The 26,285-nt window shown below is 37.9% G+C and overlaps 1 protein-coding gene across 2 annotated transcripts in view; it reads left to right on the top strand.

The window, feature by feature from the left end:
• The window catches only part of Mdfic2 (MyoD family inhibitor domain containing 2), a 114,416-nt gene that overhangs the window by 39,347 nt on the left and 48,784 nt on the right, over positions 1-26,285 (top strand). The window contains exon 3 of one of the 2 annotated variants that reach the window (XM_041679934.1): positions 8,502-8,506. The exons of the other annotated variant lie outside the window; for it this stretch is intronic. Within the exon in view, the coding sequence (XP_041535868.1) occupies positions 8,502-8,506 (5 nt within the window). The remainder of the gene's footprint in view (positions 1-8,501; positions 8,507-26,285) is intronic. 2 annotated transcript variants of the gene reach the window in all.

The raw sequence follows: 26,285 nt of genomic DNA, 5'->3' as shown, positions 1-26,285 counted from the left end.
ATGCATTGTTGAAAATCTTTTTCATTGCAAAGGAAGAAATGTTTACTAAGTGCTTTGTAATAAAATGACATCATTTTGAAAACTACTAACTTGAAGACCAAAACAAACAATCAAAATAATTTAAGAGGAAATTGTTCAGTAGACTTTTGGCTAAAAAGAAGCCAAAGAGACTTTACATCCTGTGTGGTTATATATATATATATATATATATATATATATATATATATATATGTGTGTGTGTGTGTGTGTGTGTGTGTGTGTGTGTGTGTGTGCACAGCTATGTGTATTTGAACACACACATGTATGTATGTTAGAATACACATGCTATGCACAGCTTGCTTACATGTGTGTGAATATGTAGAGGTCTGAGGTTACCATCAAGTGTCTTTCTTTGTTGCTACCCACCATATTTGCTGAGATAGGATTTCTCACGGAACCTGGAGTTCACTGTCTCTGCTCTATTGTATGGATGCTCTAAGCCACTGTGGGCCATGTCTTTCTCTGCCCCCTTCCCAAAGAAGGAATTAAAGACACATGCTACCATGTCCAGGTTTTATATGGGTGCTGGGGATATGTTCTCTGGTCTTCATGAAGGTGCAGCAAGCACTTTAACCACTGAACTATCTTCCCAGTTCCTCACACTCTATTTTTTGCATGTAACTACTCACTTGGTAATGCACAAAGGACAGGGTAAATATGCTCCTTTTTGTCCTTCCATTCTCTACTGCAAGGCCTTCATCAAAATCCAACAAGGTACTTATATTCTTGGATTACCAGAACCATGAGTCAAAATAGAGCCCTTTTCTTTATAAACTATACAGTGTCGTGTATTCTGTTATAGCAACAGAAAATCATTAAGGTAGTCCCTTTCCCTGAACCAAAGAATAGATAAAGTGAAGCCACCACCTCTGCCCCAGTGCCCAATTGCAAGACTCCAAGAATGGCTGTTTCTGAGCACCTCTGTTCTCAGAAGTTCAACCCTAAATCCTAAGAGAACTAGGAAGTTCATCCATGAACTGTGCTCACCGAATTGATTTATAACCCCATGGGAAAGAGCTACTTGATTACTTCATGCACCATATTCCAATTCAGGCTAAGCAGACAATTTCAGTTTGGCTCCTACAGGGATCCTGTCTGCTGGCTATATGACTTAGGACACATCATCACAGTGCTTGTTTTAGAAATTAGCAAATTGATAATCTATACTTAGACATCCATCCAATAACTACTCTTACAAGATTAAGCAAATGCATGCTTTCATGTGTGAAGGGGAAGTCCTTCACTATGGAAATCTACTAAAATAAGCTTCTTAAGTAGACAAATGACACCAACAAGGTGTGTCAATCATCACGATGACTGAGAGTCGTGCAAGTCATGGCCATTACTATTACTTCTTAGACAATCTATATTTCTAAAGCAAGAGGGAAATGCAACTTCTAAACTACATTTACAATATTTGCATATTAATTATTTACACTTATTGCTCTTTGCATGAATATAAGATACAAAGTGATAATGGTAGTCACAAAATCTTTTACAAAATTGATAAAAAGAGTTCATGATGAACTCAGTGTTCCAGTCATAAGTAAGAAAGACTGACTCATCTTGCTACCATCTAACAACTCACAAACTGGACACAATATATTAAACAATCAGCCTAACATGACATCATAAGAAATGAGATTGTGACTCCTGAGACAAAGAAAACAAGGAGTGCTATTATAGTGTCCAGGCCATTTGCCTAAGGGTAATCTCTGGGTTATGCCATAGCAAGGGGAACTCAAAAGGAGGAGATTTCACTAAATTGAAAAGGTAGAGATCAAGGTTTAGAGAAGTCACATAGAATGGAATTTATACTCTGGAAAATGAGAATGAGAACCATGTAGGGAAATATTCTGGGAGAATGATAACATGCTTTAAGTCCTTTGCTAAACACCATCCCAATGGGTAGACAGAAGCCCAAAAGTCCAGGAGCCTCAGGCTTTCAGGATAAGAAAAATTGTCATAGAGCTTTAAGCCAAATATTTTCTGGGCTTGTTCAAGCCTGAAAATAATATAAATTCCCTAAAGACATCTTGGAGTAGCAGTGTGACTGCAAATGCATTCAGGAATGACCTTATAAGGGTACATCTTTAAAATAAGGGCTATAATAGCCCTAGAACAGATATTACATATACACTTTTTTAAAACCTTGGAATAAAAAAATAGTAATTCTGACAACAATTCATTGTCACTTAAAATGAGGTCTTAGAAGACTTCAAAACAAAGAGCATACAAAGAACAAAATCTCTAACATTTAGTTATGTGAAAATTCACAATATCAAGTATATAATAAAATAATCGCTAAATACCAGGTGAACAGAAAAAGATGAAGCATAGTCAGAGTAGACATTTGTGTAAGAAACAGAACCCTATAAGATACATATGATAGATGTTTTTAGTCATAGCAAAATGATTATTATAAATCTCTTCTGTCTACTAAAGATATAATGGAAAAGATCACAATATGGAATACAAAAAAATAATAGAAAATGGCTAAAAAGCACAACACTTCAAATGCAAATTTCTTTGAGTTAACAGCAAGTTAGACACTGATAATAAAAATTCTAGCAAATTAAAGGATATAAAGAAAATCATGAAAAGTAGAAAAGAAGAAAACAATATCACTGAATGTGTGAGAGTAAAATAAGTATAAACAGAGTAGTAGAATAGATGCAAGAGAAGACATAAAAATAATTTTCTCTGATTTTTTGTGATTAAATAATAATTTTCTAAAGTTTTTCCAATTTGATGAAAACTACAAACTCATGAATCTAGGAACTTCAAAGGAAGAAAACTTAAAGCATGCACGAATCCAGTTGTGTGCTACTGTGACTGTTGTTCATACTGATTCTTGTTAATAGCTCCAGAGGATTTCAGACTCTTGCCTTACCCTTCCCAGTGGTGGTATTATAGGCAAGTGATGTCATGTATGGCACTGAGTAGTTATTTCTAACTGAGCTGTGCATGTCTGTAAATGCAGTGTAAGTGATTTCATATGTACCTAACTTTCAGATTCTGCTAAGGTACGTGTAGCTATTTATTTCTTCAGTGCTGGAAATTGAGCCTGAATCTTGTTATTGTAAGGTTGGTACTCTAATTCACCTACAATGCTGGCCTCACAGTCTTTGGGCAGTAAAACCAGCTCACACAAAATAACCTATGGCAGACACTGCTCTGGAACTGATCTTATTTTGTGTCTATGGCAAGAACACCGCCAAGCATCTCACTGTATCTTTTAACTGGTATTCACTGAACTCACTAACAGCTGTATTTTTATTGAAGCTTCTTCCTTTGATTCTGAATTCTTAACAGTGTTCCGTTTCCCATTATCCTTTGGTTCCTAGGAATCTCAGAGGGCTTGTTTCCATGCTAATATTACCAGTACTATTATACATTTCCATATTTTCTTCATATGCCTTTTATTCTTTCATCTGTATTTGATGTTCTGTTGAAAGAAGAAATTACTGAAAGTGAAAAATGGAACAAGGGGAAGAATAGTACGCTGGAACTAGTGACAGTCAAGAAGTATGTTTATATCACATTAATCCGGACAAAAGTACAAGAAAAAGTCACAGTACCATACATGCTGGGTCTAAGGAGAGTATGAAGAAGGTAGTCTGAGATTCAAGACCATTTTTATTTACCTAAGTTAGACATTAAACTCCTCTGTGTACCAGAAAGTATCTTAAGGACTTTTCCTATCATCTCTCTTTTTGTTAGTTAAGTTTTGCAGTTCCAGAAATTGAACCCAAGGTCTTGTATATCTAAGGTAAGTGATTTATGACTGAGCTTTACCCTAGGCTTCATGTGACATCCCATTAGCCTTCACCTGCACTGGTAGTGGCATCATTTATCTGTGGTACAGATGAGGAAATACAGGGCTCTGAGAATTCAGAAGTTTGCTAATAATACCTAAGGGCCAAACACTTGTTTGTGTAACTCCAGCACCTAGACTTTCATCATGCATTCTTCTCATCTTCTCTCCGTGTTTTTGAGAAGAATCTGAATCTAAATGATGGAAAGCATCGAGTGATGATGAGATCATTTCAAAACAGAGAAAGGGGAGATGGAGGGAGATGAAGGAAGGGGAAGAAAGAGGAAAGGAAGGAAGAAGAGAGAAGCAGAGGGAGAGAGTCAAAGAAAGCAAAGAGAAAGAAAGGAAGGGAGGAAGGGGAAGATAATCTGAGCAATGAAATGTACACCACTAATTGTTTTTTTTTAATTTATTTATTTATTAAGGATTTCTGCCTCCTCCCCGCAACCGCTTCCCATTTCCCTCCCCCTCCCCCGATCAAGTCCCCCTCCCTCATCTGCTCAAAGAGCAATCAGGGTTCCCTGACCTGTGGGAAGCCCAAGGACTGCCCACCTCTATCCAGGTCTCGTAAGGTGAGCATCCAAACTGCCTAGGCTCCCCCAAAGCCAGTACGTGCAGTAGGATCAAAAACCAAATGCGATTGTTCTTGAGTTCTCAGTAGTCCTCATTGTCCGCTATTGTTAACCAGAGTTTCAAGAATGACGCATGAGAGGTTCAATCACTAACCCCAGGGAGGTTTCCTCAGACATATTGAATGGCCAGAGAGGAGCTAGCTTGACCCCACTCAGCCTTCGTCTCTAACACAGGCACATTCATATGGATGTCTTAGAGGCACAGTTGTTATGGGTGATGAAAGAGCAGGCCATTAGAACAAAGAGGAGAAAGGTATATCACATTCAATAGCTGATTGGAAAGGCAGCCATAGTTCTAGTTATTGGCATTTAAGACCAATTCATCAACAATGTAAATATTTGTGAGTTGGTTTCCAGCTCTGAGTATTAAATCCCTAACTAATACTTTCTACCAACATCAAACTGATTTGTGAACTTTATCCCAAATTATTAAAAATTATCATTAAATAACTCTCTCTCTCTCCTTTCTTAGAATTCTTACTCTATGATGAAAGCCTAAGAGGAATTGTAAAAGTTGGAACTTCAATTTCCTTTCAAAAAATCAAAAGCAACTTAAGTAGATCTGAGTCTAAAATATTTTTAGGTCTCAACTGATGGTGCTGTTTTGGGAGACTGTGAATGGATAGCCATTTTGGCTCACGGTCTTAGAGGGACTGCAGTTGATCATGGAAGAGAGAGGGTGACAGCAGGAGTCTCTCTCCATGGTTGGACAATATACAGCTGTGGCTTCTCATCATGGCATAGGCCAGGAGCAGAAGGCATATCCCCAGACAACCTGTGTAACCTTCAAAGAGCCATCTCTAATGACCTGCTTCTCAGCATGGTCCAACTTCTTAAAGGTTTCACAACTTCCCAAAACAGAACCAGCAGAATTCTGAAACATAGACATAGAAAAAGGATTTCACAGGATAAAAAGATTCTACCATCCAAAGAAATGCACAATATGAATCAAAAAAAAATGAGGCGGAGCTACTTGAAGGTATTTAAGTGACAAACAACCTGATAACTTGACCTTGACCTAATGAGTGCATGAAGTATCCAGTGCCTTTCTCCACTGGGTCTCATCCAATTTTCTTCTTTAGCAATTTCACAAAATGATGATTGAATTCTAATTATAAAAATCAAAGTTTCACCGTTGGAGAATGTTCTCACAGTTAAAGAAAAGACTAATAATTAACAATTGTGCTGTTCCCTGCTGTTAGCCTTTCTGCATACTTACAGTTTTATGTTTTAGTGGTTAAATAAGTTTCATTATAAGGGCCCATCTCCCCATTGTCAGTTGTTTCTATAAAAATTCTACCTTGCAAAACATGTTTCAATTCATAATTTGTATGTAAAGCTTTGACTTCATAGTGTCTAATGTTTTTAAATAAATTTTCAATAGAATAAGGGATGAGTGACAATATAAAATATTTTAAAATATTATTCTTCATTTGTAACTAATCAACATTCTCCTCACACAATTGGCTTTATTGGTGAGAATTCCTTTTAATGTTAAAGTAGAAGCTTACTTAATTGTTTATTATGAATATCTAGCTATTTTAGTAGCTTCTTCTAAGAGTTCACATGCTCTCTATTTAACTACTGTGACACCTTGATCAAAAATCAATTGACTTCTGGATCATGAACTTTAATGAAGGTCAGGGTCATCAAAAGGAATAAGTGAGAATAGGTGAACAGGTTCATAATAGATAAAGAAAAGGGAAGGACAAAGGGAAGGATAGAAAGTGGATGGCAGGACTGCAGAATAAATAAGAATGATATAACAAAGTTAGAGGAAACATAAAATAAACTACATGTCTATATTTTTATTTCTGAACTCCAAGGTATAGCATTGATGAGTGATGAGTATGTCCTTACACTTACAATGCAAGAAAGTGTGGTGTCACGGTCTAGTAATTCCAGCGCTGTGGTGTTTGATAGAGAAGGGTCATGAAGTCATGGGTTATTGTAAATCTTAAAATCAGGTAATGTTACTAAAATTCCTTCCCTGTGGGAGACGCAATAATGTCTGTTCCTCCACTTAAGGATCCAATAATACATAGAGACACAATTTCACTAATATTCCTTCTAAAACACTAGTGAGTTTATTAGGCTTCCTTGCAAAGCATAGGAAAAAGTTTATAGATAGGAGAGTGGATGAACTTAAAAGCAAGGTGATGAATGTCACATGACTGTATAGATGAAACCCCTACCATCTCTCTTCCCCACCTTTATTCTGTTGTCCCTCCCCTGACCTCTGTACAATTAAGACAAAATTTCATACAACTCACTGGCTGGAAGTAATAGATATAAATGAAGTTTTCTTTGGGTCACCATCTCACAAAAAAATGACATAGAGACTTATTATTAATTATGAAAGCTCAGCCTATAGCTCAGGCTTCTTCTTAACTAGGTTGTATAACTTAAATTAACTCATATCTATTAATCTACATCCTTTATGTGACTCAGTTATCTTTACTCTGTACTTCCCATAAAGCATTCTCTGTGTCTGGCTGGCAACTCTGCCTTTCTTCTTCCCCAAGCTCTCTGTCCTTTCAAGTCTCACTTAACTTTTTCCTGCCATTATTAAACCAATAACTGTGACTCATATTCACACACTATAAAGGAATATCCCACAATAGATGGATACTCGACTGAGGGCTCCATGACCCTCCAATCTTTCCTTCTATGAAGGACAGTCAACAGTCAATTATGATATTTTGCAAGCAGGCACAAGTGAGCTGATAAGAATGGTGGTTATTTGGTTTAGAGAATAGTCCCATACAACAGGTGGTAGCAAATTTCATTGTTATATTATGTTGGCTTACCGGGCTCCAATACAAATGCAAGCTTCCTGGATATATAGAGAGATTTTATTAAACCTATAGACCAATTTGCAGAGGAATGTCACCTTATTCCCATTATATATCTAGGAATATAGTATATGTTTCCATTCATTTATCTTTCAATCCATGAACAAAGTAGATATGTTCATTCACATATATAATCTTTACTTTCCCTTCTCAAATTTTGTGTGTTTTATACACGGGTTTTACACATATTTTATTAAAACCATTCAGAAGTATTTTGTGTTTTCTATGACTTGGTGTTATGCCTTTTTTTACTTGCCAGTCTCCTCCCTGGCACCCAGAAGCATTCTGGAAAGGTTAAAAGATAATACACAACTCTCCCTCACGTCACAGTATATGTTATGAAGTACCATTCAGAGGGTGGGGATTATTCGAGCTTACCCTTCCATGTCACTCACTACACCCTGTTGGTTTTGTAACCATCCTGACTATGCATTCTTTACACACTGCTCTGGCATTCTTTCTCTCTATTCCTTAGACCATAATTTGACTTCTCCTTGGGTTTCTCATGGAACTGAAAATACATGTATAAATTCCAAATTTTCATTTTCTACAGTTTAAGTTTCCAGTTAGAGCCTAAGGCAAATAGCCCACCTTCTTTAACTTACAACATTAATGTGCTAAGCATGTTTTAAAAGCTCTCATCTTATAAGTAAATAAGTTTTGAAAGAATTTTCCACAGAACAAACTGAAAGACAAATACCATTGATTATTATCATTTCTTCTCTAGAGAAGATAGACATAGTTTTCTACTTTTCTATATTCATTGAATTCATTGATAGAACAGCAAATGTTATGGATTTTTTGGATGTTCCATGTTATATTCACAATCTTTGGGCTTTGTTGGTGAACAGTTAACAGACTTCAAAGGACTTAATGAATAATTGACTCCCGAGATCCTCAGAGAGCTACCATCCATCCCTAAATTAGAGTTTCAAGAACAAACTTTATTAATCTCAGTTTACAGTCCACATTGCATCTTTTTTTTTAATAATTTTTTTTATTAAGAAAAGAAGAAAAAAAAACATAAACAAAAAACAAGTTTCCACCTCCTCCCAGCCTCCCATTTCCCTCCCCCTCCTCCCACCCTTCTCCCCCTCCTCCCACCCTTCTACCCCTCCCCCCACTCCTCTCCCCCTCCCTCTCCAGTCCACAGAGCAGTCCAGGTTCCCTGCCCTGTGGTAAGTCCTAGGTCCTCCCCCCTCCGTCCATATCTAGGAAGGTGAACATCCAAACTGGCTAGGCTTCCACAAAGCCAGCACATTAAGTAGGATCAAAACCCCGTGCCATTGTCCTTGGCGTCTCATCAGCCCTCATTGTTGGCCATGTTCAGAGAGTCCGGTTTTATCCCATGCTTTTTCGGTCACAGTCCAGTTGGCCTTGGTGAGCTCCCAGTAGATCAGCTCCACTGTCTCAGTGGGTGGGTGCACGCCTCGTGGTCCCGACTTCTTTGCTCATGTTCTCCCTCCTTCTGCTCCTCATTGGGACCTTGGGAGCTCAGTCCAGTGCTCCAGTGTGGGTCTCTGTCTCTATCTCCATCCATCACCAGATGAAGGTTCTATGATGATATGCAAGATATTCGTCAGTATTGCTCTCAGATAGGGTCATTTCAGGTTCCCAATCCTCAGCTACCCAAGGAACTAACTGGGAACCTCATGTTGGGCACTTGGGAGCCCCTCTAGGGTCAAATCTCTTGCTCACCCTAAAGTGGTTCCCTTAACTAAGAATTGTGGTTCCGTGCTCCCCTATCCACCTTTCCTTTATCCCAATTCTCCTGATTCCCCAAATCCCCCCTCCTTCCCTTCTACCTTTTCTCTCCCCATCTCCCCTTACCCCCATCCCACCCCACCCCCAAGATCCTAATTTTCTCCCCGGCAATTGGGTCTACTTCCCTTAGCCAAGAGGATAACTATATGTTTTTCCTTGGGTTCACCTTCTTACTTAGCTTCACATTGCATCTTAAAGAATTCCAAAGAATAGTTTAGGAAATGGTTTCTTGTAGGAAGGGTAAATTTCAAAAAGGCAAAGCCATGTCTTTTAAATAAGAACTTGATTTCTCTCCATATGATTCAGAAAACCTGGAGCACAGATGTATGTTATCTTGATTCAAAGGAAATAGCTTTAATTTTACTAACCCAAATACTCTCCAATGTCACTAAGATTTCAACATTTCTGTCTGAACTGAAGAGATGTATTTAAAGGAAGCATTCCCAGTCATGAGACAAAAACAACCAAAACTGGTACACCTTCTGGATTTTTGCTCCTAAAACCTTGAATTTTCATGAAATTATTGTAACAATATTAAAATAATTTCATATATATTTGATTATAGAAAAAGAAGAGAAGGTGTATACTCTGACTTTAGCTATATGCTGCAAAACATTTATAAATTCTCCATGGGATTAAATATTGTTTTCGTAATCTGTCCAGAATACTCAAGTTACATATAACTGTTATGTTTAAATTAAATAATTTCACATAATGGAAGCTACCTTAGATTAGGGTACTTTAATTGTTTCCAATTTCTGAGATTTAGATCAATAAGAAGGACAGATCTCCTTATAGACTGCTGAATCCAAGGACCAATGTGTTTATTCCACATCTGCTCACTGAGAACCAAATGCTAAACAAAATCTAGGATTGTCCTTGGCCCTTTTCTATGTGTGCTTGTAGTGCATTTGAATTCCCAAGTACTTATTCATAAAAGTTGTTTGATTTAAAAAAAATCCTTCTGAAAGTCCAGTCTACTTTTTATCTGTAGTTTACCAATAGTTTAATATTTTATGCTTTTTCTATTTTTTGATAGAATCATGGTAATGAGAGGAAAAATGTAGCTCAAGTTCTTTGCCAAAAGGCTGGCAGAGTTTTAGGAATCATTTACTAGTTTTGTTAATGAAATTTCATACCTTTTGTTCAAGCATAATTTTCACCCATATGCCTACTTTAAATCCTGTATACCACCTACAATGGTATATCAAATCAAATAAAAATAAATCAAAATGGTCATCCATCTACTGTTGGTTTAACACATAAAACCTATCCATAGTAAGAACATAAAGAAGTCATCAAAGCAATACTTGAGGTGGGAAAAGGAGTATTACATAGAATAAGCCTCCATTTTGTTAAGTAAAAATAAGAGATGCCATGTGTGTAAAAGCCATGCCTGGAGGAGTGTACACAAAACCAGGGAGCACTGAACTGCCCTGAGAAGGGGACTGAATATCCCTGAAGAGTGAGTCCAGCTCTTTGTATGTTGTGCTCCTCTCCACTGGAGAGTACTCAAAAAACCTGCGTCTCGTACATCCTTGATGTCAAAGATGGAAACTGCCTTTTTTTTATTTTGCATTTTAAAATAAATCCTGATTGCCTCTGCCATCTCACTATTGTAGAAACTAGATGTGAATTTATTATTCCAAAGGTTAAGTGAAAACTAATTTTCCAAAGATTGAGGGTAAGGAAAGCTCATTTATGTCTAAAATGGATTATGTTATTTAGATCCTGCTCACATTTGTTTATAATAATAGATAACTTGCACAAAACAAAATAATAATTGAGAATAATTACACAGATCAAATAAAAATAAGCAAATTTAGAATGCTTGGGGTTGAACATTTTAAAAATATTCTTCTAAGTAGTCTTTAAGAATGCCTTTAATTTATCCATTAAATGTAAGAAAATTTAAACATAGACTTTCTAACTGCTAAAAAACCACACAATTGACACTAATGTTTTATCACTTCTACTTAGCATACATTTTTAAGCAATTGAAATTGGGTTTTGTTGTGTACAATTACTCAGAGCTGTTAATGTTCTGAAAACAGCAATGCAAATATGAAAATGACTACTAAGTAACTGTTATTTGAGTCAAACTACACACATTTATTATTAATTTATCCCTGAATTTATTCCCACCTTTTATTCTGATGACCTCTCTATTTTAAGCCAATGACCAAAGTAGAACAGATTCAGGATTTTATTATGTTTGTAGAAGTGGCTAACAATTTTTAGTATATTTAAATATTTCTGATCCCTGGAATGAATTTTTTTAAACTGTGATTTGTTTGATATAAGTAGTTCAAAGACCACAGGTGGATTCGGCATAATTTTTGTAGTACATAGTCAGTAGATGAACCTTACATTTAAAGGTTAAGATCTGAGTGAAAACCCCTGACTGTGTCCCACAAAAACATCCAAGGCTGTGGGTACTCTAACACCCTGCCACCCCACTGTTCACCCCATTGAGTCCCTTCCCGGGGTTCCCCCACCCCTCTCTTGCTCAGGAATTCTTGATCCTGACACTCCACATGAATACAATGGCCTTTCCTGCCTGCAGGGCTCACCCTGTAAATTTATCATCTTGGTATAGACTGGCCCTGTCACCCTCTAACACATCACTTCTCACTTCTGAACTATGTAATTTTTCCTTCTTAGCACTTATCTCATTCTAAAGACCTTTCTTCTTTTATATGGTTTCTTCATGCTTTCTTTTTTTTATTATACTGCTGCATCCAGTGAACATATAAAAGCTCCTGGTACCTACTAGGGGCTCACAAATTATTCTTCCTTTTATATTTAATAAACAAGAAGCAATATGGCCCTGTATAGCAAAATCAGTTGGAGCCAAAGAGCTTCCCCTTAGAGCTGGAACACATGGTCTCTGCTTACCACAGCAATTCCATTCCTATCACTTGCCCAACTGTATTGACTTATGTTGTTTACTTGAACATCTTTAGTTTTGACACTGTAAACCTTGAATCGATTTCTAACCTACCCGCCTCCCAAACTTAACTGGACCACTTACATAATAGTCTATTGACAGTTATTTGGACAATAGCTTATATCTCCCAGGGAGATCCCTCCCCTTAACCTCCAACTATCAACATAGAATTTATAGTCATCGCTATATGACATCAATGAGAGGCTATGGGATTTGATTTTGTCTTTCAATACCCAGATAGAAAATGAAAATACACAGTAAATATACTATAAAGCATGCATGTCTCACACACTGGACAATGTATATTCTCTACTGAGATCAAAAGTGGACAAAACCCAGCATTAGGTTCAATTCACCAACTAATATGATTTTCACAATTATTTATTATTTTATTACCTTAACTAAGCTTCTCAGTTATAGATGAGCCAAAGTGAAAGTGTAGCCTCATGGCTGGTGTAGTATCTGTTTTAATACTTTTCAATAGCTGTGACAAAACAGCTTGACCAAGGCAACTTATAAAAGAAAGCATCTAATTGGGGGCTCACAGTTCCAAGAGGTTAGAGTCCATGACCATCATCAAGAGAGCATGGTGGCAGGCAGACAAGCGTGGCAATGAAACCATACTTGAGAAACTTAGATCTTCATTTACAGGCATGAGGTAAAGAGAGTTCACTGGGAATATTGTGGGATTTTAGAAAACTCACATCCCCCAAAGCCATGTCATCTAATCCTTCCCAAATAATTCCACCAATTGGGTACCAAACATCAATCAAATATACTAGCCTAAGGGAGTCATTCTTAGTCAGACTACCACAGCCCTGAATGACATTTAATAATAGAGAATGTCTTTCACCTCCTTACCTTTGGAAACTTATTCCATCATACCCTTCAGATAATTGAAATCCAGCAGAGACTTTACAAAATGTGGTTTCCACCCATATCTTTAGAGACAATGTTACAAATGCTGTAAGTTAAGGAAATAAAATTAAGTGATCTATGTCAGTTAGATATCACCTACACACCAAAGGGAAATGATAATATTTACTTGTTTCTTGCTTGCTTATCTGTTGGGTGGGTAACTACAGTTTGGCTTACACAGGCCACGTGCACTAGGACTTAGTAGAGTTCTGTATGATTGTTGCCTTTAGATTTCCATCTATCTTGGCCCAATATCTACTTAGATATGCTTCTTTTGGTGCAAGAGTCAGAAACGGCTGTTCTTATCTCTGCCTTTGCCAAGCCAAGACGTTAATCCTTTCTAAAACAAACATGGATATACAGATTCTACCACTATGAGACCAGAACAAGAACATGCATGTAAAATACTATGTAAAGAGCAGAAAAGTTTAGGTTGGGAATTCAAATTGTACCGACTGGGCAAAAAGAAAAAGACCTGGCCTATGTCTAATCTTAGACCTTGCAGTGCCTAGTCAGATACAATCCTGACTGCCGTGGCATAGATGAACAACTTTCATAGACTTTGAAAGCTGAAGACCAGAGCCAATGACTTCACCTTGTAGACCTTAAGTTCCCAGAACTCAGATGTTAGAAATGAAACTACAAAGCCTTGGTGTCTGGAAATGCAGAGACAGTCATAACCACAGAACACGAGGAGTCACTTTGTCTCCAATGATGTGGGGAGAAACCACCTTTCTGCAATTTGTCTAATGGAATAACAATTAACTACTGGCTTGTTGTGGAGAAAGACTCCACTGGGCATTGCAAGTTTGGCTTAATGAATACAATTTCACAGTGCACAGCATATACTTGAAGTCCCTCTGGATAGGCATTTCAATGATGATTTCACAGGATATTACTTTTAATCAAATCATACTGCATGTCATTGTTTCATAGCCCATCTTTGGGTACATAGATTAAGTTTTATTGGGGACTGCTTTTTTTTTCCCCTCAGCAGAATACTCTGCCTCCTTTTGATGGAACCTTATTATTTGAAAATCTGCCCATCAAACCTGGCTTTCCCTGAAAAGACCTGTGTTCTGAGGAAGAAATATATATGTTTGTGCCTATAAATTCAAAAAGAACACAATATTTTCTTGGTCCCAAATTGTAAGATGCTTCCAGAACAAACAAAGAAATCACCAGTGGAAAGTCTGGATATTAGTGTTTGAAGTGTTGTGGGGAAGTTGGAATTTTTTGTGGAATGAAAACACACAGTAATTTGAAATTACACACGTTCACCCGGCAGACCCTTGCCAAGCTGGCTACTCAGGAGCTATTTTCCTACCCAAATAGTTTAATGGATTTTCTTTTAAGTATTAGTTAAAAATATTTACTTACAAGCTCAAAGAAATGTCCCGGAGTTTATTAAAATTTGGTTTGCAAAGAATTCTGAGTTTTTAAAACATGATTCATTAGCAAAAATGATAATTCCAATAAAGTGAAAACAGAGGTATGGCTTCTTTTTAATTATTCTAAAAATGCCATCAATGCCAGTGATGTTAGAATTAATTTACCGATTATGTAGAGAGAATAGAATAAACATAACTCTACTGCTTCAGTGCTTTAGCTGTATATGGTGAGGAGAACCAAGGACTCCAAGTCAAGTAGTTAGAAGAAAACTTTAAATCTCAGAATCATTCAACAAGATGTTTATTCAAGGAGAAAAAGTAGCAAAGACCAAACCTAAAAGAAAAGAAATAACCTAGATGAAACCACTAAATCAAGAGACATGGAAATTACACAACTTGACCACTCCTTTTGTTTAAAAACAGTAAGTTCACAAACTGTCCAGAATCAAAACATCCCTCTAGATTTTAAAGCACAATTCCAGCATCAGCTAGGCGTGTGGATCTAATTATGTGCTCTATAGCATAGGTCATTTGGCAGACCGTTCACTTTTTTGCCAGAGAACTCCCTCGCCCCCTCAAGAATTTTTTTATTAGCGTTAGCAAATAAAGGAATTTTAGTAGTTTGTTTTATGACCACTGGCATTGGTGGCTACAATTTGGAATAACTACCGTATCTTAGCAACTCTAATCTTAACAAAATAAATACAGCAAAGAGCAAACAGGCTTCATGCCATACTAATATCTCATCAGCATCCAAAACCAGAAAGGGGGGAGGGAGTTAATGGAGGATGACTTCCATCGATTGGCAGCACTCCCTGCCCAAGCACAGCACATTTCTTTCCATTCCCATAGCAGGGGCACCTCTGATATTTTGAGAAAAGGAAGTTCACTTAGAACCACAGGGCAAGTATGAAGGAAGAAGAAAAATGATTGAAATAAGGGAGATGTAGGGAGGGTATAGAAATTAAATTCTATTCTCTGGTAGCAGGGGCAGCAATGGCAACATGTGTCTGTTGTCTCTTCAGTTGCATCCAAACCAATGCCTCTATACGCACGGGTTCCATTTCCCACATTGCCCATTTCGTAGCTCTGTATTAAAACCAAAACAAAGAAGGCACTAAGGTTAGAAGCAATGAGTTGATCTAATATTTGGTTCTTGAAACTCATTAGAAAATATTAAAGAGACAAAGGCTCTTTAACCACACCATGCTACTAGATATATTCCTTGATGCATCTCAGGTGTGGAAATGATTTCCTTCTTCACCTTGATCCAAACACACACACCACACACACACATACCCATTCACATGGTGTGAAGTCAGCTACAGGTTGTACATTGTGAACAACTTTGCAGTTAGAAGAGCTTGATAAAGAAAGACCCTACATCCATCGTTTCCTAGCTCCATGAAATCTACTATCTCTAAGCATCTTGCCTCCTTTGGTGATGGAGGAAGGTCATTGGCTAATAAAGGAACTGCCTTGGCCCATTTTATCTAGCCTCTTCTAGGCTAATCCTTACATATTAATTTAGCCCATTTCTAATCATCTGTGTAGCGCCCCTAGGTGCGCTTACCGGGAAGAGTCTAGCCTATGTCCATCCTGGGTCAGAGCTTCATCGCGTGTGTCTGCCTGGGAGCTGGGTGCATGGCGTCTCTCTCTGAGGCGTCTGCTCCCGAGAGGAGAGCTGTGGAGTCTGAGCTCACTTCCTCTTCCTTCCAGTGTTCTGTTCTGTTTACTCCACCTACCTATGTTCTAACCAATAAAATGGGCCAAGGCAGTTCCTTTATTAGCCAATGACCTTCCTCCATCACTTTGGAACAAAAGTGATTAATTGGAAAAGGTGAAGTAAACATGTCACTTGGAATGATATCTCTGTAGCTACCTGGACCACTTCCTGGCTACTCAATTCATTTCCATTCTCCAGGTCCTTTCCCTGGAGTCACATGGGTTGCCCACAGCAAATATCTTGCAGAGATCACCCCACTCAATACTGCCTTGTTTGCCTTGCCATTTTATCATGTTTTAGGAGTGTGGAGCCTTGCACACATAAGCACTCTACCATTGAACAACACCCCCAGCCTCTGTAGTGAGCTGAGGGCAGGCAGGCCTGCTTTTCGTCCCGCCCGGTTCCCGCATGGTTAGCTTTACACCCGAGATAACAACATACAAACTGTATTCTTATAAACACTGCCTGACCCATTATATCTAGCCACTTCTTGGCTAACTCTCATATCTTGCTTAACCCATATTTAGTAATCTGTGTAGCACCACGAGGTGGTGTCTTACCAGGAAGATTCTAGTGTATGTCCATCTTGGGCCAGAGCTTCATCGCATCTGGCTCCATGGTATCTGCCCCAGAGAGGAGGGGCATGGCAATTGCCTAACTTCCCTTCTTCCCAGCATTCTTTTCTGTTTACTCCAGCCACCTATGTTCTGACCTATCAGGCCAAGCAGTTTCTTTATTAATTAGCCAATGAAAGCAACAGATAGACAAATGACCTACCCACATCAAGTCTCTGTCCTATTTCAACTACCAGACTTACTCATATTCTCCAATATGTTGAGTCACTTAGTTCTTTAGCTCTCTGCTCTTGAATCTTATATTCTCCCAATTACTAATTACTAAATAACACCTACCTAGTTTATGCCCCATTGTTATCTTTGGTTGAATGATTGGCTATAAGATTCCTCACAGTGATTTTTTATTCTAATCCAATTCTTTCATGCTACCAACATGTTCATAGTTCATTTGACCAAGCATATTCTCTATTCTATTTATTATTATTATTATTATTATTATTATTGAGCTCTACATTTGTTGTAAGAGAGCGGGCCACTTCCCACCGCCCAGCTCCCAGCTAGCTTTACCTGAAACAATTACACAGAAACTATATTCTTTTAAACACTGCCTGGCCCATTAGTTCCAGCCTCTTATTAGCTAGCTCTTACATATTGTCTAACCCATTTCTAATAATCTGTGTAGCCCACGAGGTGGCTGATAAGGGAAGATCTTAACCTGCATGTGTGTCGGGTGGGAGAATCATAGCGACTGACTGACTTGGCTTTCTTTCCCCCAGAATTCTGTTCAGTCTACTCCGCCTACCTAATTTTCTGTCCTATCAAAGGCCAAGCAGTTTCTTTATTAATTAACCAATGAAAGCAACAGATAGAAAGATGACCCTCCTCCATCATACATTTTTCTCTGCTCCCCTCCCTGCCTCTCCCCTCCTCTGCAACCCTCTCACAAGATCCCCATGCTCCCAATTTACTTGGGAGAGCTTGTCTTTTCCTACTACCCATGTAGGTTAGATCTCTATATGTCTCTCTTAGTGTCTTCATTGTTGTCTAGATTCTCTAGGACTGTGGTTTGTGGACTGGTTTATTTTGCTTTTACGTATTTACGAGTGAGAACATGTCCTTCTGGGTCTGGGTTACCTCACTCAAAATGATTTCTAGCTCCATCCATTTTCCTGCAAAATTCAAGATGGTGATTTTTTTTCCTGCTGTATAGTACTTCATTGTGTAAATGTACCAAAATTTCCTAATCCATTCTTTGTTCGAGGGGCATTTAGTTTTTTTCCAGGTTCTGGCTATGACAAACAATGCTGCTATGAACATAGTTAAGCATATGTCCTTGTGGCACGATTGAGCATCCTTTGGATATATACCCAAAAGTGATATTGCTGGATCTTGAGGAAGGTTGTTTTTTTAATTTTCTGAGAAATTGCCACACTTACATCCAAAGAGGCTGTACCAGTTTGCATTCCCACCAGCAATTCAGGAGTGTTTTCTTTACCCCAAAATCTCTCCAGCATAAAATGTCATCAGTGTTTTTGATCTTGGCCATTCTTACAGGTGTAAGATGGAATCCCAGAGTTGTTTTGATTTCCATTTCTCTGATGACTAAGGATGTTGAACATTTCCTTAAATGCCATTCAGCCATTTTAGATTCCTCTGTTGAGAGTTCTCTGTTTAGGTCTGTACTTCATTATTTTATTGGATTATTTGTTCCAATATGGTGACCAATTTCTTGAGTTCGTCATATATTTTGGAGATCAGACCTCTGTCTGATGTGGGGTTAGTGAAGATCTTTTCCCTTTCTGTAAGCTGTTGCTTTGTCTTGTTGACTGTGTCCTTTGCTTTACAGAAGCTTTTCAGTTTCAGTAGGTCTCATTTATTAATTGTTTCTCTAAGTGTCTGTGCTATTGGGGTTATATATAGGAAGTGGTCTCTTGTGTCAATGTGTTCAAGGGTACTTCCCACTTTCTTTCTATAAGGTTCAGTGAGACTGGCTTTATGTTGAGGTCTTCGATACATTTGGACTTGAGCTTTGTGCATGGTGATAAATATGGGTCTATTTTCTTTCTTCTACATGTTGATATCCAGTTATGCCAACACCACTTGTTAAATATGCTTTCTTTTTTCCATTTGATATTTTCCTTCTTTGAATTCTCCTCGCAGTGACTTATAAGCTTCCCAAGGCTAAAATGTGCCTATTTTTCAAGCTGTATTTTCTGAAATTTCTTTCACTTGGAATCTTACATTCTGACCAAATTAACCTATTTTTAATGATTTTCCCAATATATCATGTCGATATATGTTTTTATATGAAAACGTCATGTGATATATTTATTATAATGTTGTGTGATCATTTGTTAGTGTGTCTCTTTCATTAGATTCTAAGCTGAAGACTGTAAGTCAAAACCTATGGCTTAGTATACTCTACCTTGTGCTTAAATTTTATAGGTCCTTATATATTTGTCAATTTCCTTTACCATTTACCTCCTTAACTTTTAAATAGTAAAAGCAGAGACTGTATTGGCTTGTTTAGACTCTCATTTTGACCATTTAGATACAAGTTCTACACAGCACAACCAGAGTCAAAACAAAGTTAATAATAATGATAATAATGACGATTGGGGGAGGGAAACAACAGATACTAGTAAGTGGTCATAAATTCTGAGTTTTAAAGGAAATATACTGTCATTATTTCCTAATACAATGAAATTATAGCTTGGGTTTCTGATGCAAAAGTTGCTATGAAGTCCAGGGTAAAAGATTCTATACTTTCTAGACAATATGTACCTCATATAATGGAGCATATATACCACAAAATGAAGAACACATATGAAGCAACCAAGAGAATATTTAATTTTCTTGAGTATAGCTTTTATAGAGGGCTTAGAAAGAACACATCACTAACTCTATACAGGGGATGCAATTGCACTGGCCACACTCTGTTCCTATCATTGTAAGAGGCGCTTGCCTGAGAAACGTTGCCTTTACCTTACTTATAAGTGTCAAATTCTCACTCTGTGCAAGCTGAAATATGAATCAAAATGGAAATGAAGCCACAGAGGAAGCATTGTTATGTCTGGAGGAGGTAAGGATAGCGGATGTCACAAGGAGGGAGAAAAAACAAATCCAACAGCAACAAGGGTTAACCTCCCTCTATAGTCAAGTGTTAAACAGGTCTACTGCCATGTTTTTATAGTTTGCCTCACCAGTTTAAACATAAAACATTCACCTGTATGAAAATTTTTAAAAATGCGTACATTTTTAGCTTCAAGTTTGTCCCATATGTTGTTATAGAAACTTAAATTGTTATTAATTGTAGTATTAAGCTTAATTTGCTCTAACAAATAACAGTAGATTGAATAATAAACGGGATACCAAGACACCAAGCAGCCTAGCCTACCATCTTGAACTGCATCTACTTTGCTGCACAAACAACACTTAAAGGTAGAAAAGTAGCAGAAGAGTGGCAATGATGACCTTATCTAAGACTCTTGGGGCTTCCAATTCTTGTAAACAGTTGCTGTGCTCCCCCAGAGCATCTCTGTATACTCCTGCTGTTTTTTTTTTTTAAATAGTGTATTATAGTGAACTTTGATATCTTTGGGGAATAAAAGAGCTCACTGTCTATCTACACATAATGTATTTAACAATGCATGGTATTGTTACTTAAATGGGGGCTGTTGTCAATTTCAGTTCACTGCCATATTGAAAGAACAAAGCAGGCAGGAAGAGCAAAAGGATAATCTAGTATGCCTATGCTAATAACAAAGTCGGTGTCCCAATCTGTGGTTGGCAGCCTTCTCCTGCAGAGGTTGTTTTAAACACCAGCAATAGACAAGGTGGTGCACACACACTGGCTGGTGACAAGAAGAGCACATTTTAAACTGTCAACCTTTATGCTGTTCTTTGGAAGAATAACAATTACATAACTCAAGGAACCTTATTTTGCATTTGAAAATGTATACACACACATGCATACAGCAGTTCGCAAAGTGTTATGCAAGACTCTGTCTTCTAAATTCTTTGCAGAAATTTGGTACTTATTTTTTACTGTCATCTTTTTTTCTTATTACCCATTCACTTGGTAAGGTTCGCATCAATATTAAATAGTTCAGAATTTAAACTGTTTTTCATTTGAATTATTAACAAATTTATTTATAGAGAACATTGGAATTCCTTAATTACATGCAAAGTCCACTTGTGAATTTTCTCAGGACCCTGTGTTTTTCCATTTATCAGCATTAAAACATTAAAAGACTTAACTAATTTTCAAATATTTTATTAAAGTTTAAAGTTCTTTTGTCTTAAAAGATGAGGGAAGAACATGCTGGCCAAAATAATTTTGTACAACCAAAATTTTATTGGGTCTCCTCCCTCCCCCAGTCTCCATCTTCTTTGGAAATAAGTTTGGAAGAAAAAAGAAAGAAAGAAAAACTCTTTAAAAATGCAGACTTGACGCCAAGAGAAATACATGGCTAGTACCCTAAATAGTTAATGTATTTTCTAAATGAATGATTTAAAATAGCTATTAAAGGAGAGGAAATGAGCTTAGGTTTCTAGTAATGACTTCTCCTCTTCAGAACGAAATCTCTAAATCCCTGATTGCAATGCCAAATCCCCGAAGGACCAGCAGTGCTGGGACCGAGGCTTGCTGGCTTTGTGTTTAATAGCTCCAGATAAGTAGCATGATTTTTATATATGCAATTTGGGAGAATATTCAGAATTTATAGTCCTGGAGACAATTTATGAATGAATTTCCTTTTGAAACTACATTATTTTAAAAATCAACTATTCCACCCAAACTGTAAGCAGAGCACCTAAGAATGTGAGGGACCTGGGCATATACGCAGGGACGTGTGTGTGTGTGTGTGTGTGTGTGTGTGTGTGTGTGTGTGTGTGTTCATATATGCGTACACACACATGCACAAAATATAAGGACCGTTTTATCCACAAGAGCCTACTGATTCACCTTTGATTGTTAATAAAAATGCATTTCTAACCATCACATTTGAGTCTATTATTCTAAGTTAATTGCATTTGCCCTAAAGAGACTCACAGCTGGTTGTCAGCTGTTTGCGTCAGTTTTGTTCCCCTCATCAGTCAATCTTGTCTCCTCTTCCTTTTTTCCTTCTCATATATTGATCAGCTAGATTGGTTAGCATAGCTCCCTGGCTTTTTATTTCGGAAAAAGGTAATCATCTTGATGTTATCAAATGTGTTGTGCTACCTCATTTGTTTGCAAGTTATGCTAATTACTATTTCCATAGCAAACAGAATGCCCTTTTGACAGGCCCATGAGACTGTCATTAAATATAATGAATGGAACTCACTCAAAGAAGCACCGTGAAAGAACTAACCATGAACAACATGTCTACACTACAGTGGTTGGGAGCATCTGGGCTTACCAGACTAGAAGCCCAAATATTCATCATGATAAATGTTCATTTTTTATTGTGGTGCATTCCAGAGGTGGAACACATCCTGTTCAAACTGGTCCTCCGAAGAGAATGCACTACTTCTTCTTGGTGGTAAAGGGGATGAAAGGAATAAATGCACACTTTGTTTCTACTCAAGTCAATGAAAACGGGTGGAGACACAAGAGTGCAGAGGTTGGGTGAGAAAGCAGTTAGGGTGGTGAATCTGAGAAGAACTGGAATCTTCCTTGTGCGAGTGATGGTGCAGGATGAGAGATAAAAGGCATCACAGGGCGAGGGGTTAATAACTTGATCAGAAGCAGAGCAGTTGAGAGGTGACCCTTACTTCCTCTGTTTTACACACACACACACACACACACACACACTCACTCACAACCATTCCATACCACACACATGAGTACCTGGGGATACTGGAAGAAGTGCTGTTGGCATCTAGTAGGTGTTGGGGAGTGGATATAGAAACTGCTACCCAATCTGTGACAAAAATTCTCAAGGCCCAAATGCTGACAGTGGCCACATTAAGAAAACCTGCCTTAGTAGGTGGTTGGAATATACCTAGAGCTAAACAGAAATAGTGCACCGCAGCTCACCAGCAGCTCAGTGAGCAGGATTTAAGCAACTTTGAGAGACAGAGAGAAGTACACAGCATCGTTCTCTCGCCTGTTAAAGAACATAATTCATTATCAAGATTCCTGGAACCATTGGGCCAAATGCAGCCCTAATTTTGAAGGGAACAAAGGAAAATGTGTGGCTCAACAGGAAATATTTCAAAGATTTTCTAGACAAAACAGCTAAAACCACTCAATGAAAAGACTCAGCAAGAAAATTGTATCAGAGTCTCTAATCTTCAAGGAATCTTAAGAAGACCTTCATGAATGAAAGACTGGTGTCATCAGAGGACAAGGGGCGGGGCGGGGAATCATATAGAGAAGGATCATGGGTAAGAAGTAAGAGAAAACTAAAATAGTTACCATGCAAAAAAAGCAAAAACAAAACAAAAAACAAACAAACAAACCATGTCACAATAAATATGAGCTGTTATAGCTCATGCTCTTGAGAAATTAATATTTAGTGTAGGGACAATATTTCTCCAATCCATTATTTTGATGGTTATTTTTTTCTACCTACCTGACTAGACACTCGACCAGCCACCCATTCCTGGCACAGATGGCCAAGACATTTGCTCTGTCAAATACTCCATATTTCCACAGCCAGTCACCACTAGACAAAAATTAGATTACCAATGCTTGTGTAAACTTTCCAAGCCCTAACACAATAAGATTCCAGGAAATGTACATGCATGGCTAAAAGCGGCATTATACATAATGCACTGTAATTCCAACAGACAAGTTGCTATCCTCGATAGATGCACACAGTTCCCATGCCAAACACATGAACGTCAATACATTTTTCTCGAGTTAAAATGGAAACCATTTAACAGATATAATGGGCACAATGAATTTCATTTTGCATTACTAATGCAGCAGGGAAGGAGACAAGTTTTGGCAAGGATTGCAATGAGGCCAAGAAAAACAGGAAACAACTTAGAAGCCTAGCATGCTTTTCTAAGCTTCTGCCTCAAAGTCTGGTCACGTGGCACTGAGATTTCCAATTCCCCCACAAAACAACTGTCCCACAAATGAGGGGAAACATTTAAAAATGAACAGAATTGCAAATATACTTTTGCAAATAAGTGAATGATATTGCTTTAGTGCTGTTCCCACTGTTTCTGAAGAATTATCCCAAGCACATTCACCTTAGAGATCAATTAAAGGCCAATATCTTGGCCTGTTCTCTATAAGAAGGGAGGGAGGTGTCCTGGGAAGCCAGGTCCCACCATGCACTTTTCCACTGGAAACCTGATTCCCTGAGACTCCTTTCCCTTGTTATTGTAAACATGTCAGTCACAGGATGCATTACAGACCAGGAAATTGTATCAACTCTCTCCGCCAGCAAAGACGGCACCTCCTGTCACTCCAAACTGAGAAATGGTGTGGGTATCATCTAATAGGTTTAGATACTGAATTCCAGCTCGGAATCAGCTAGGAATGGACAAGAATAAAGCTATTGGAATCAGAAGACCTTGTTCCTAAAGCCCTCTCTATTACTTACAAACTGTCTGAGAAAGAGAAAATTATTAGTAACAGTTTTTCTGCCTATTAAATGGGTACAACATTCCCAACACAAATAGATTTTTAGAAAGTTTAAATGTAAAGAGTCAATACACAAGAACCACTGTAGCCAGAAATGGTGAGAACAGGACCGAGCTTCTACACCTCCTGTTTCAAACACTTCCTTCTGTCGCTTCTTTACTCTGGATTTATGTAGATTATTTAACACCAATGAACCTCAACTTCCTAATCTTGAAAATGGGATGACACCAATGGCCACACATTTGGGAATGCAGTAAAGGACAGACTTAAAAATTGCTGCCCTATAACCCACTGCACCATCCTCTTCTTCGTGCCTTCTATCATATTTATAAGTGATCCATAAACGTTTTTAGTGTTTGGGACCAAAATAATTTGTAAAAGCCTTTTGAAACTTAAATGCATAGATAGATATATTTAGGCAAACCCTCTGGAAAAACATGAAACATTATCCCACCATCCTACTCCCAGGAACTGACGTCATTAGCGTTTGGTTAATGTGTCACTTGTGGTACCTCATATAAGTCAACATCATAATGACCAAAGGACACATCATGGGCTATAAACAATGTGTCAGCCACTGGGTTTTTAGCTTTAAAAAGTAATAGACAACCCCTCTAAAATAAGAAATCTTTTTAACTATGAAAGGCCATGATGAGTTAGTGAGCTATTAGCGTGGATCATTTGTCAAATGACAAGTCAGCTTGCAAGAGAACTAGTCAGTGCTTTAGAACCATTTCTCAAAGATCCATAGTCTGTCACCTGACAGCCTATGTTATTGAAATTTCAGAACACTGCTTAAACCTTAATTGTCACATCCCAGTGTTGAGGCCTGGCATGTGACCGTAATTCTTACTTAGAGCCTGTTTTTCCCACTCTCTACCAAATAAACTTTTCAAAATGAAGGGCTTCTGAAACTACCATGCTTTAGCCAGATGAAAAATAAACCAGATTGGGACTCTAGTCAGCAGTATAAAAGAGAAACAAATTAAGTACTTATAATTGAAGCTTGAGGAACGAAAGAATTCACACTTCCTTCCAGCCATTATTTCAGACAGTCTGGTGTCAGAATGAAAATCCAACCCGTGCATCTGTTTATATTGCCAAGGATTTTCACAGTAAGAAGGGCTAGGAAACACATATTTTTAAATTAGCGTCCAAATTCCAAAGAACACCCAAAAAATAGGAAGTCAAAAATATATGTTCTCCTGATTTTTATTGTTCAGTGTCTAAACTAAACAAAAATCCACGTTGCCTACTACTTCTTTTACACAAGTATAAGCGAAGGAATAAAAAAAAAGTAATTCTGTTGCTTTGGCCACAGACTTGGTGTTTTTTCCCCTCTGTTTTCCTGCTTGCTTCTGGCTTAGCTACTGCTTGTCACTTTCCCAAGATGACATAAGATAGGAAAAGCCAGTTAAAGAAGGTTTCATTCATAGGAAACGCTCACCAAGATGGCTCCCTCACCAAGCCTTGAAGACGAAATCCCAGTGGCCATCTAGAGTGACCAACTTTCATATTAAAATAAAGTTTCTGCTTTCCAAGAATTTGTAGCAACTGTGCCTACCCTAAAGGAAGAGAAGTCCTCTTTAAATCTCAATCAATTGCTAGAGCACAGCAACACAAACCTATTATATCCTGGTTTTTATGCCTCACCAGAAAAAAGCAGAGGTGTTTTATTGGTGCGGGACAATTGTCTGTATTCTGTCAATCATGTATTTTAATAAAACACTGATTGGCCAGACAGGAAGTATAGGTGGGTAAACCAGACAGGAAATAGAACAGGAGAATGCTGGGAAGGAGGAAGCCCATTCCTCGCAGTCTAGCCCAGACCACCAAAGAAGCAGCATGTGACCATCCTGCCCTGCTAAAAAAAGGTACTGAGCCACATGGCTAACATAAATCAGAATAATGGGTTAATATAAGCTATAAGAGCTAATATGAAGCCTGAGCTAATGGGCCAATCAGTTTTGTAACTTATGGAGATTTCGGTGTGATTTTTCTCTGGGACTTGCTGGCTGTGGTGTAGTAGACAG

This window comes from Microtus oregoni, unplaced genomic scaffold (genome assembly GCF_018167655.1).
Source record: "Microtus oregoni isolate MIOR12 unplaced genomic scaffold, Mior012 000002F_ref0000024, whole genome shotgun sequence".
Classification (NCBI taxonomy): domain Eukaryota; kingdom Metazoa; phylum Chordata; class Mammalia; order Rodentia; family Cricetidae; genus Microtus; species Microtus oregoni.
Note: the sequence above shows the minus strand (reverse complement) of the source record. Positions and strands in the feature narration are given on the sequence as shown.